The 13,153-nt window shown below is 42.6% G+C and overlaps 1 protein-coding gene across 2 annotated transcripts in view; it reads left to right on the top strand.

Moving 5' to 3' along the window:
* Positions 1-3,403, top strand: part of THEM4 (thioesterase superfamily member 4) — a 47,346-nt gene extending 43,943 nt beyond the window's left edge. Inside the window, exon 6 of one of the 2 annotated variants that reach the window (XM_060090550.1) lies at positions 2,813-3,403. In XM_060090550.1, the coding sequence (XP_059946533.1) occupies positions 2,813-2,853 (41 nt within the window). In that variant the 3' untranslated portion in view covers positions 2,854-3,403. The remainder of the gene's footprint in view (positions 1-2,812) is intronic. The other variant, XM_060090551.1, reaches the window with a different exon arrangement.
* The last annotated feature ends 9,750 nt before the right edge of the window (positions 3,404-13,153 follow it).

The following is a 13,153-nucleotide window of genomic DNA, read 5'->3' as shown; positions in this document are numbered from 1 at the left end:
GGTTCTTCCCATTCTCTTGCCTTTTTCTTCTTCCTTCCATTTCACCCTTTCCTTCCTTCCTAAATATTTCTAAAGCTATTAGGTAGAGTCAGGCATGGTAGGCTGGGGTAAGGGGGAAGCCACAGGGAGGGGGGGCTACAGCAGCCCATCGCTGTCTGGGAGCCTGAGTGGAGTGGAGGGTGTCTGCACAGGGGAGTGGCCCAGCACAGGATGTCAGAGCCCAACTATGGGAAGGAAGGAGTCCCCATGGCGAGCAGTGTGGGTGTCAGAGCCCACAGGGAGAGGGTGGCGTCTGCGCAGGCTGGCAGCCGTGACGGGAGCTAGGTTTCTCACATCAGAGGAGTTCCAGATATGGAAAAAGAGTTAACAGGAATGAGCCCTGTTGTGTTGGATTGGAGTTGGAGATACTGGACATGGATATTTTCTCAGTCTTTTGCTCTTGCAAATACTGTTGTAATGAGTAACTTTGTATATCGTCAGCTGTCGTAGGGCCTTTGCAAGTGAGGGGTCCTGGAAGCCTCACCTTCAGTAGCTGCAGACTTAGACAAGTTAATTTAGATATCCAATGCTTTTTGTTTTATTTATTTATTTATTTATTTATTTATTTATTTAATCTGGCTGCTCCAGGTCTTAGTTGCAGCACACGGGATCTAGTTCCCTGACCAGGGATCGAACCCGGCCCCCTGCTTTGGGAGCATGGAGTCTTAACCACTGGACCACGAGGGAAGTCCCTTTTTGTTGTTTTTATTTTTTATTTTAATGGACCTCAGATGCACATGTTTGGGTTACTCAGAATCCTTGATTTAGGATACAGAGCCATTATTGGTACGTGAATGGTCATCTTTTACTTACTCATTCACTAATGTATTTATTTTTCTAATTTAATAATAAACATCCTGAAACCTACAATCAAACAAGAACCAGAATCTTAATAATATTATATCCCTACCTAATTACTTTTCCCCACCTCATCCTCCTATTTTTCCTTCAGAGGTAACTCTGATCTAGAATTTTGTGATTTTCATTCCTTTATACCTTATTGGGGTTTTTTTAAGTTTGATTAAGAATATATTTGTGCCTAAGTAATATATTGTTTAGTTGTTTGTTTTTGAACTTTGTAGAAAAGAGATTGTGCTATATGTGCTTTTCTGGGACTTGATTTTTTTTTTTTCTACCCTGCTTCATGTTACTGAAGTTCACCCATGTTGTTGGCTATGAAGTTTGCTCATTTACTGCAGTATAATATTCCATTGTGTGACTATACCACAATGGATTTATCTCTTCCTCTAATGGTGGGCCTCTGACTATTATGAATGGCGCTACTATGAACATTCTTATTCATGTCTCCTGCTGGTGTATATGGGCAAGAGCTTGGCATATACTTAGGAGTGGAATTTCTGGGTTGGAGGGTATAAGAGTGTTCAGCCTTACAGGGAAGTGCCAGATTGTTTTCTAAAGCTGTACCGAATTACATTCCCACCAGCAATATATGACATTCTGTTGATCCCTATCTTTTCTAGCAATTGGTAAAGTCAAATTTCTTGATTTTTGCCAATCAAATTGTTATAAAATGGTATTTCAGTGTGATCTAAAGTTGCATTTCCCTGATTACCTATGGAGCTGAGCATCTCTTCATATATTTATTGACCATATTTGTTTCCTATTCTGTGAAATTCCTGTTTTCTCAGCCTCTTTTATTGTTTTATTTCCTTTTTTTTTTCACTGATTTATAAGAATCCTTTATCTTTTTTTATAAAACGAATCTTTTTGTTGGCTATATAAGTTGCACAGATTTCCTTCTAGTATATAAGTTGTCTTTTATTTGCTTTAAGTTATCTTTTTTATGAGCAAGTTTTTAATGTAAATGTAGTCACATTTATTAAATATTTTCCTTTATGGTTAATGCTTCTTGTATCTTGTTTAAGAAATTCATTTTTCCCTTAAGTGTCAGCTGTTTGCAGGAATGATAGATAAAAGAAGCAGGAGGAAGATCATGAATAATTTGAATCCACAGTCAATTTAAAAATCCTATTCCAGGCTGTGGTTTATACTTTCTGTCTCACTAAACCTTTCAGTATCATAAAGGTAACAGATGGCTCAGTTGTAATTTTACTTCCTTTCACTTCCTTGACTATCTCTAATGGAAGTGGTAATGAACCATGAAATGACCAAGTGGCAGAGGACCTGGTTACCCAGGAGAGCTAATACAGTATTGTGAGAATCAAAAGTTGATTCTTTTTTTTTTAATAAATTTTCTTAAGGTTCTTTCCTTTTTTTTAATTCTATTATTTTTATTTTATTTGTTTTTGGCTGTGTCGGGTCTTGGTTGCGGCACACAGGATCTTCATTGCAGCTTGCAGGATCCTCCACTGTGGTGCGCAGGATCCTCCACTGTGGTGCGCAGGCTCCTCATTGTGGAGTGGAGCTTCTCTCTAGTTGTGTCACACAGGCTCCAGAGCACGTGGGCTGTGTAGTTGCTGTACGTGGGCTCTCTAGTTGTGGCCTGCGTGCTCAGTAGTTGAGGCACGTGGGCTTAGTTGCCCTGCGGCATGTGGGATCTTAATTCCCCAACCAGGGATCAAACCCGTGCATCCCTGCATTGGAAGGCGGATTTTTAACCACTGGACCACCAGGGAAGTCCCCAAAAGTTGATTCTTAATTTGGCTGAAAAATGAGAGTGGGCAGATATCCTGAAGGTACCAATATGAATCAAAGTGCTTTTGTGTACGTATATATGTATTTCTACTTAGAGGAGTCCCATCAGATTGAAGTCAGTTGACTTATAATCATCTTCTGTTATTTTGTTGTTTAGGTTTATTTATAAAGCTGGATCCTGAAAAAAGTTTGACGTAAAAGAGCTTCTGGTGAATTCCACGCCAATCTGTGTAAGGCTGTCCCTCCTCCAGAAGAAGCAGTTGTCTTCAGTCCTGTTCTACTCACCCACTGTTGAATCCCCCATCGGGTGAAGCCTGCTAACATGGACCTTCCTAAACAAGTCTTTTGAATACAATTCCAGGAGCTCCATTTCCACCTTCCAAACTTTTTTACACAGAGACACTCCCTGTGAGAGTATCAGCAGTTCTTTCTGTCTCCTTAGGTTAAGTGTCTGGTTCTCCTAAAATTTGAATGGGCTCCTTAAGTTTGCGTAGGTGTGATGTCTGATCCATTGCATTCTGGAGAAAAAAATCATTGAAACTTTTACCACAAACTTGGAAATGCCAGAAAACCAAAGGAAGGAATAAATATGTGGGTGCACGAATATGTATGTATGTGTGTGTGTTGTGTGTGTGTGCATTATAAATTACAAAACCAGCTTTGTTGTATCTAAACAAATCTTTTTGGCTACAGTAGGAAACACAACTAGTTCCTATAGGATTGGATACCTCACATCTGTTGTCTTGGATTCTAGGGATTAAACTACTGTGCCATTTTAACATAGGCTGTGTTATTGTATCTTACCAATAGCATGGTATTGGTAATAGCATCACTGGAAGGAGCCTGTATTCATTTCCTAAGTGTTTTAATCCATTTGGACTTCTGTAACAAAATACCACAGACCAGGTAGCTTATAAAAAACAGAAATGTATTGCTCACAGTTAAAATGGAAAGTCCAGGATCAGGATGCCAGCATGGTCACCTTCTGGTGAGGGCCCACTTACTGGTTCATATCTGGTACCTTCTCACCGTGTCCTTATTTGGTGGAAGGAGCTAAAGATCTCTCTGGACCCTTTTTTATAAGGACACTAATCCCATTCATGAGGGCTCCACCTTAAGCACTTCCCCAAAGCCCCACCTACTAATACCATCACACTGGGCATTAGGATTTCAACATATGAATTGGGCTGGGGGTTGGTGGTGGGGCAGGGTCTATATGTAGATAATCCCAAAGAATCTACAAAAAGACTAAAGCTAATAAACGAATTCAGCAAAGTTGCAGCATACAAGACCTCATAAAAATTTTAAACTTTTGTGCATCAAAGGACATTATCAAGAAAGTAGAAAGGCAACCTATAGAATGGGAGAAAATATTTGCAAATCATATATCTGATAAGGGTTTAGTATCCAGAATATATAAAAAATTCTTAAAGATCAACCCAAAAAATGCCCACAATTTAAAAATGAGCAAAGGACTTGATTAGACATTTCTCCAAATAAGGTATACAAATTGCCAACAAGCACATGAAAAGATGTTCAACATCATTGGTCATTAAGGAAATGCATATCAAAACCACACTTCATATTCACTGAGATGACTATAATCTTTTAATGGAAAATAACAAGTGTCAACGAGAATATGAAGAAATGGGAACCCTCCTACATTGTTGGTCAGAATATAAAATGGTGCAGCTGCTGTGGAAGACAGTTTGGTGGTTCCTCAGAAGGTTAAACAGAGAATTACTATATGGCCCAGGAATTCTACTCCTAGGTATATGTCCAAGAAAAATGAAAACATATGTCCACACAGAAACTTGTACACAAAAGTTTATAGCAGCATTATTCATAATAACCAAAAGGTGGAAACAACCCAAGTGGAAAATAAAAAGTGTTGGCATAACCCTCAGACAATGCTAGTGGGAATATAAATTGGTGTGACCACTATGGAAAACAGTTTGGCAGTTCCTCAAAAAGCTAAACATAAAATTACCATATGACCCAGCCATTCCAAAGGAATTGAAAAGAGGGACTCAAACAGGTACTTATATGCCAGTGTTCATTGTAGTATTATTCACAATGGCCAAAAGGTAGACGCAATCCAAGTGTCCATCAGCAGATGAATGGGTAAGCAAAATCCATAAAATAGAATATTATTCAGCCATTAAAAGGAAGGAAATTCTGACACATGCTACAACATGGATGAACCTTGAAAACATGCTAAGCAAAATATGCCAGACAAAAGAGGACAAATATTGTATGATTCTACTTGCGTGAAGTCTCTTGAGTAGGCAAATTCATAGAGACAGAAAATAGGATAGAGGTTAAAAGGGGACTGGGGAGAGGGAGGAATAGGAAGATATTGTTTAATAGGTACAGAATTTTTCGGGATGATGAAAAAGTTTTGGAAATAGAGGTGGTAGTTACACTATATTGTGGATGTAATTAATGCCACTGAGTTGTACACTTGAAAGGTCTAAACGGGCTAGTTTTATGTTATATTTTTTTACCACAACTTTTAAAATTTAATGTAATATACAGAAAGCGTTGAATTATATACTTTAACGTGTGAATTGTATGTTAAATTTTATCTCAACAAATCTGTTTAAAAAGATAATACTTAAAATGAAAGTACAGGGACTTCCCTGGTGGCGCAGTGGTTAAGACTCTGCGCTCCCAATGCAGGGGGCCTGGGTTCAGTTCCTGGTCAGGGAACTAGATCCCACGTGCATACCTCAACTAAGAGTTTGCATGCCGCAACTAAGGAGCCCGCCTGCCACAACTAAGACCCGGTGCAACCAAATAAATAATTTTTTTTAAGTAATTGAAAAAAATGCAAGTACGTGTTTCCCCCATTATCCCAAAGTACTATGTTCCTATGAAACCTTTCATAAACTGAAATAGTGTAAAGCAAAGAAGCAATTACCTAAGGACACATCTTGCTAATAAACTGAGATAAAGCACAGATGCTCACAGACACAGTTCAAAGCTGTGGCTGCTTGTTGCTGGGATACTGAGTGTAGTTCCCTGGGAAGGAGTTGGCAGTGCCACTCTCACTGCTGCTCCAGGTACCCACTGCATCTAAAAGACTTGCTGTAGGGACTTCCCTGGTGGTCCAGTGGTTAAGACTCCATGCTTCCAATGCAAGGGGGTGTGGGTTCAATCCCTGGCCAGGGAGCTAAGATCCCATATGCTGCGCAGCACGGCAGCCAAGAAAAATTTTAAAAATAAAAAAAATAAAAAGCTGGCTGTAAAATGCTGAATGCTACTTTTGCGTTTCAACTTTTTTCATAAAAGCGAAAATCCTCTTCAGGTATCTTTCAGTTAGTGAAAACAGGTACTAATATAGGTCTTTTGTAAAATCAAATTTGAGTAAAGCAAACTTTTGAAGAGCAAACACAAGAAAACAGCAGAGCTGTCACTTACATTCCAGGAGTCCTTTGTCAGTCACATTACAAGGATAAAACTGACTGACGTATTCTGTTTCATTGATCTCATTAAAAATACTATTATAATAAGGTGTTTCTAGTAAAAGCAAAAATATGATTTGTATTGATACTAAATAAAATTTAAATTATTTTAATTGTTTAAAAATTAAGTGGGCTGGAAAATATATCAATTTTGTGTTTGTGATATGTTTATTTTGCAGATCTTGTTTAATTTATTGCTCAGACGAAATCAAAATTGCCCAAGCAAGAGACTTTAAAGTTTTCTTCGAAGAAGAAACTTTTCTTCTACTCCTTCTCGGCCAGGTTCTTCCTAGGCTACAGCCATTCTCAATAGCAGAGCTTTTTCAAACGCATTCCACTTATCTTTAACTCTCAAAACCTTTCAGTACTATGACCTGAATCTTACCAAATTGCCTAGTTATCTGACAAAGTAATAAGAAATCAGAAAGTTTTCCCACTGATATCTTAACCTCAAAATCTTAATAAAACTACTTAAACCCTTTCCCTGAAGGAAGGGAATTACAGAATAGGAACAAACTGGTCTTTTTTTTTTTCTTTAACATCTTTATACAACTCTATCTAGTCAATTCTGTTATTTAAACAGGGCAGAAGTCAGCGAACTTTATCTTAAAGAACTAGATGATAAATATTTAAGCTCGTAGTTCATACAGTCTGTCACAACTGTGACACTGTAGCACAAAGCAGTCACAGATAATAAGCACTAGTCCTCCTTATCCATGGAGGATACATTCCAAGACCTCCAGTAGGTGCCTAAAACCTTGGATAGTACTAAACCCTATATATACTATGTTTCTTCCTCTGCTTACATCTATGATAAAGTTTAATTTATAAGTTAGGCACAGTAAGAGAACAACAGTAACTAATAATAAATAGAACAATTATAACAATATACTGTAATAAAGTTATGTGAATGTGATATCTCTCTCTCAAAATATTGTATACATTTAATGCCTTTTCCATCTTAACTAAGCACTTACCATGCACTGTGGCCATAACTTTTGCAGTTTGAGGTGCAACAGCAAACTAGCATGAAGTTCTTTTTCCTTCTTCACAATTTCACGGATAGAAGATTCATTCTTGGGGCTTCCCTGGTGGCGCAGTGGTTGAGAGTCCGCCTGCCGATGCAGGGGACACGGGTTTGTGCCCCAGTCTGGGAAGATCCCACATGCCGCAGAGCGGCTAGGCCCATGAGCCATGGCCGCTGAGCCTGTGCGTCCGGAGCACATCCGTAGCCTGTGCTCCACAACGGGAGAGGCCACAACGGTGAGAGGCCCGCGTAATGCCAAAAAAAAAAACCAGATTCATTCTTACCACAGATCTTAGCAACCTCGGCATACAATTTTTTTTCTTTCCTTATTAAGTTGAGAACTTTCACCTTTTCACTTAAAAGAGGGACTGTCTCTTTGGCAATTCTCTTGGGCATATCTGAATTGCCAACATCACTACTCTTGTGCTTTGGGGCCATTCTTAAATAAAATAAGGGTTACTGGAACACAAGCACTGCGATACTATGGCAGTGAATCTGTTAGGGAAATGTCTAAGTAACTAACAGGTAGGATACGCCAGACAAAAGGATGATTCACCTCTGGGGCTGGATAGAGCGGGACTTGAGCTGTGATAGTTCACTCACCACCTTTTATGCCTTCAGCCTTTTGCTTCCAGTGCAAGGCAATCTAGCCAAGTACAAAAGGGGAGGGAGAAGGAAGAGAGTCAGAAGCTAAGGGCTGTCAACTTCCAGGTGGCAGTGATTTGCATTGGCCTTAAAGAATCTTTACAAGCACATGTACAATAGATTTTAATGCCAGGATTTTGCCCTCCTCAGCTGATGGTGTCCTGAGTTGCCACAGGGGAGAAGCAATGTTCAAGATTACATGCAGAGGCTGCCTGTGAAGAGGTTGTATTCATGAGTGAACCAAGGTGAATTGGCCCATAAGTCTCCTCCAGAGTGGTTCAAGCCTACTGCAGTACAAGTATTGTAAAAAGAAAAAAATGTAGTAGCTATTTCTTAAAATTACAATTTTCCAGGCATTGTGTAAACACGTTATTTACCTCACCCCCTTTCCTTCTTAGATGCTACTGATGGCCTTATTTTACAGGTGAGCAAACTGTGTGAGGTTAAGTAAATTTCCCAAAATCACACCGCCACCCTATGAAATAGGTACTCTGATTATTCCCATTTTACAGATGAGGAAGCTGAAGCAAACCTGGGATTTGCATCTGGGTCCTCCTGACTCCAGACCAGATCCCCAAGCTTCCAACACTGAGATTTATTGTCCCCTGTGATTACTGACTCAGACACTGAAGTGTGTAAAAGTGTGATGGAGTAAGTGCTAGGCCCTGGTGAGAGATCCTGGAGAAGGCAGAGGTGGAAGAGACATTTCTTTTATGTCTGAAGGCCAGAGTTTTCAAATTTGAATTTTGAAAACTTTGTACTTTATAAAGAATGATACCCCAATCAAGAAATTGATTAAAATTTAATAATAGGGCAAAATTTGATAGTAGATATCATTAGTTTCCATTTAGGATCAGGGAAAAAACAACCTCTAAAATAATAACAATAATAAGTAAGTAAAAGTGTAGAGGACTGGAGACAGACGTTATAGAGTTGTAGCTAACTGTCTCTAAATGTACATTAGCTGACTCAGGAATATAAATGAAATAAATTTTCTAAGGAGAAGCACTCGGCCAGCTGTCAATTCCCTCTGAAGTAACTTATTGTTCTCAAAAAAAAAATAAATAAATCCTGCACAGGTAAGGATAAATGTGATAAAAGGAAAAGTACTGAAGTTAAGACCCAGGAATAATATCTACCTCACCCATATCTAAAATGTGGGGGGGAAATGCTTCCATAAAGTCACCCACATCCTCAGCCATTTGTGACATGCCCCACAAACTTTCCCACATTTCTGAAGAACTCTGGAGTTACAACCTCTGAACTGTAGTGCTTCTAAATGAGCCTCAGTAGAGAGAGAGCCACTTTTACTCCTCCTTTCTTTTACTTTGTCTCCATTTCATCCCTTCTCTCCCAAAAACAATCTTTATACTGGGGACATGCCTCCTCGGCCACCCTTCCCCATCATGACTGACCTCTTTGTTTACTTCTGTTCATCTCTGGGGCAAAAACTTCTGGACCACTGCTAAGATACAGCCATGGACGTCAGTTATTTTTTGTCTGTCCATCATCCCTTTCAGGATCCTATGTAAACTAAGAAGTAAAATAACTAACTGCTTACATTTAGTAAGCTCTTTGAAGAGCCTCTTCGCTGGAATCTTCACATTTTAAAGGAGAAGCAAAACGTTAAACCATGATGAGCAATGTGTGGGGCAATAACTCTCAATATCACAATATGTAAACGGGTGAGTGTATGTGCATACGTGTACATGTATGATATTTATGTGAGTCAGTGTGTGAGTGAGCATGCATGTATGTGAATGTGGATACTTATGCCATGTGTATGCATGCACGTGCATTTGTGTCTCTATGTGCATGTGAGTGTGTTCATATTTGTGTTTTTGTGAGGCTGTGTGTTTACACCTGTGTGTATTGTATATATAATAAATGCATACAAGTATTGTATATACATGCATATGAGTATGCATGCATGTGTGTAAATGTATATATGTGCGCACATAAACCCATGGGTGTGTTGTGTGCATGAGTATATACACACATGTCCACATCCGTGTATGAGTGTGAGTGTGCATGTGAATGTTAGTGCGTGTGGGCATGCATAGTATGTTTGTGAGTGCGTGCGCGTGCCTCTGTGTGTGTGTTCCTGTGCAGGCACTAAAAGAGCCAGGTAACTCTGGAACTGTAGTTGCCGAAGGTGGGGGCAGGGAGTAAAGCACTGAGGTCCACGGTGTCCAGGAGCCAGGCCAGCTCAGCCTAGCAGAGGGCACTGGGGAGGGAGAAAGGCTTTCTCTGCACCAAGGAACTCTACACCAGAGTTGTAGCAACATTGTTCTTTGCTGATGGGGCCACCAAGGAACAGTGGTCATGCCGTGTGTCAAGTGCCTGGTGCCCAGCTGTGGATAGGAGAGGAGGCCACATCTCCCAAGCTGCCCCGCCTTGCTTTAGGCCAGGAACCACAGCAACAGGAAGGAAGAGACCTCCCAATAGGTCCTTTTCTCTGTCTTAATAGACAGAATCTAGGGCAGAGCCCCAGAGCCAGATGCTCCTGGACAACCTGGCTTCGAGGATGGAATCCATGGTCAGGCCAGTTTAATATGAAACTTGATCTTTTCCCAGCACTCAAAGAATGGAATGCCAGTGTTTCCCCTCAGTCCCCCGGAAGTATGAAGATAGAGCCCTACCAGCCCCCAGGGAAGTAAGAACCAGTTTTTTTTGGATGCTAATCATTCTGGCTGGGTTTTTTTTTTTTTACCATCTTTATTGGAGTATAATTGCTTTACAGTGGTGTGTTAGTTTCTGCTTTATAACAAAGTGAATCAGTTATACATATATATATGTTCCCATATCTCTTCCTTCTTGCGTCTCCCTCCCTCCCACCCTCCCTAACCCACCCCTCTAGGCAGTCACAAAGCACCGAGCTGATCTCCCTGTGCTATGCGGCTGCTTCCCACTAGCTATCTATTTTACGTTTGGTAGTGTATATATGTCCATGCCACTCTCTCACTTTGTCCCAGCTTACCCTGCCCCCTCCCCGTGTCCTCAAGTCCATTCTCTAGTAGGTCTGTGTCTTTATTCCCGTCTTACCCATAGGTTCTTCATGACCTTTTTTTTTTTTTTCCTTAGATTCCATATATATGTGTTAGCATACGGTATTTGTTTTTCTCTTTCTGACTGAGAGCTCTGGGAACTCTTGTGAAAGAGGGAAGAATTCAGAGAGGAAAGGGGCCTCCTGCCGACTACGTGGAGGTCTGAGGGCTGGCTGGGGATAGAGGAGGTCGAAAGTGTCATTATGGGGTGGGAGTAGCAGGAGAAATTGCCCAACAAAGGCGAGGCCTCCCTGTTTGGGAAGCACAGAGATGGAGGCTGGAGGTGGGAGAGTCTTGGGAGGCTCCCCTGCAAAGGACAGTGTTCAAAACCTCCTCCAGGGCTTCCCTGGTGGCGCAGTGGTTGAGAGTCCGCCTGCCGATGCAGGGGACACGGGTTCGTGCCCCGGTCCGGGAAGATCCCATATGCCGCGGAGCGGCTGGGCCCGTGAGCCATGGCCGCTGAGCCTGCGCGTCCGGAGCCTGTGCTCCGCAACGGGAGAGGCCACAACAGTGACAGGCCCGCGTACCGCAAAAAAAAAAAGTGGCTCCTCCAGGAGCCACTTGGGAGCCGGATCACCTAGTGAGAATCTCCCTCCACCTGCCCCCAGGGCTTGACATGGTTCCTCCTGGGAACCTGAAGAGGACTTGCCCTCATGGCTCTCACCAGGCCCTCGCCCCACCCCATCAGGGCCGTGGGACTTGACTCCATACCCATCTGATTAGCCTGTGTGGACATACTCCAACCCCAGGATGCCCATGGCCCTGAGGAAGAGGTCAGGAGTCCTGTGCACCTAGCAGCAGTTGGTGATGTCACCATCACCTATACTTGGAGGGCTCATGAACTTGGGCCCTGAGCCAGTTCAACAGTTAACAAAACCCTGCTTCAGAGTTTTCAGGGGAGAAAGGGGCTCAGGATATCATGGGGGCAGGTGTTAGTCATTTAATATGTTTTTTTAAATTTTATTTATTTATTTATTTATTGGCTGTGTTGGGTCTTCGTTGCTGTGCTCAGGCTTTTTCTAGCTGCGTCGAGCAGGGGCTACTCTTGGTTGCGGTGCATGGGCCTCTCACTGCTGTGGCTTCTCTTGTTGCGGAGCATGGGTCTAGGCAGGTGGACTTCAGTAGTTGTGGGACACAGGCTCAGTAGTCATGGCTCGCGGGCTCTAGAGTGCAGGCTCAGTAGTTGTGGCGCACGGGCTTAGTTGCTCCGTGGCATGTGGGATCTTCCCAGACCAGGGCTTGAACCCGTGTCCCCTGCATTGGCAGGTGGCTTCTTAACTACTGCGCCACCAGGAGGTTAAGACTCTGTGCTCCCAATGCAGGGGGCCCAGGTTCGATCCCTGGTCAGAGAACTAGATCCTGCATGCTACAACTAAGAGTTCACATGCCACAACTAAAGGTCCCGCACATGACAACGAAGATCTCGCGGGCTGCAACTAAGACCTGGCGCAGCCAAATAAATAAATAAAATGAATGTGACCTTACTTTGTACCCCACGCTTGGAAAACAGATGTGACTGTCCCATTGGTTTTGAAGGTACCACCTCTTAAGTGACTGGGTATGAGAAAGGGGGAATTTCAGGTGCAGGCCTGGCCAGGCCTATGAGCGCACATGTGCACGCTCACACACACACACACACACACACACACACACACCTTCAGGATTTGTCACTTTCTGAGCTTAGAGATCCTGCCTCTCTCTGCCTCTTAGCATTTCACAAATAGGAAATCAGTTCCAGCTGAGCAGTGGTGGGGGGCTCTCACATTTCTGGGAGGAGCTCAGGCTTCCCTCGGTTGGCCTAGTTCCCTGACCCTGTACTCTGCCGGGGGCCCACCCTCTCCTTCAGCCCAGTGACCACACCAGGCAGCAGCACTTGGAGCCAGCAGCTGCCTATCAGCTGCCCAGCTCCCCTGGGCATGGGGTCTTCTGCCACAGCCCCGCCCTCCCTGTGTTATTCTTCTCCCAGCAGCCCACCCAGAGCCCCCCTCTGGGCAGAGTACTTAGCAAAAACTGCTTTTAACTCCACCCAGTATCCCAGGTTTGGTGAAGACAGCTTTTTCTCCTGTCTTGACCAGTCTGAGGCCGAGCCTCCCATCAGCACTTCCCACCCACAGCAAAGACCAAGAACCTTAGAAACTGGATAAAACAAAAACCCTGAAGCACCGTAGAGCCAAATGATTAATCAGTTCCAACATATTTTCCTTTCCAAAGGGCCCACTGTGGGCACCAGAGTATAAAATGAATCTCAGGAAAGTCCCTCCCAGAGGGAACCAGGAAAAGACAGCTGACCTAGGAGGACTCAGAGAGGAGAG

This window comes from Mesoplodon densirostris, chromosome 2 (assembly GCF_025265405.1).
Source record: "Mesoplodon densirostris isolate mMesDen1 chromosome 2, mMesDen1 primary haplotype, whole genome shotgun sequence".
Classification (NCBI taxonomy): Eukaryota; Metazoa; Chordata; class Mammalia; order Artiodactyla; family Ziphiidae; genus Mesoplodon; species Mesoplodon densirostris.
Note: the sequence above shows the minus strand (reverse complement) of the source record. Positions and strands in the feature narration are given on the sequence as shown.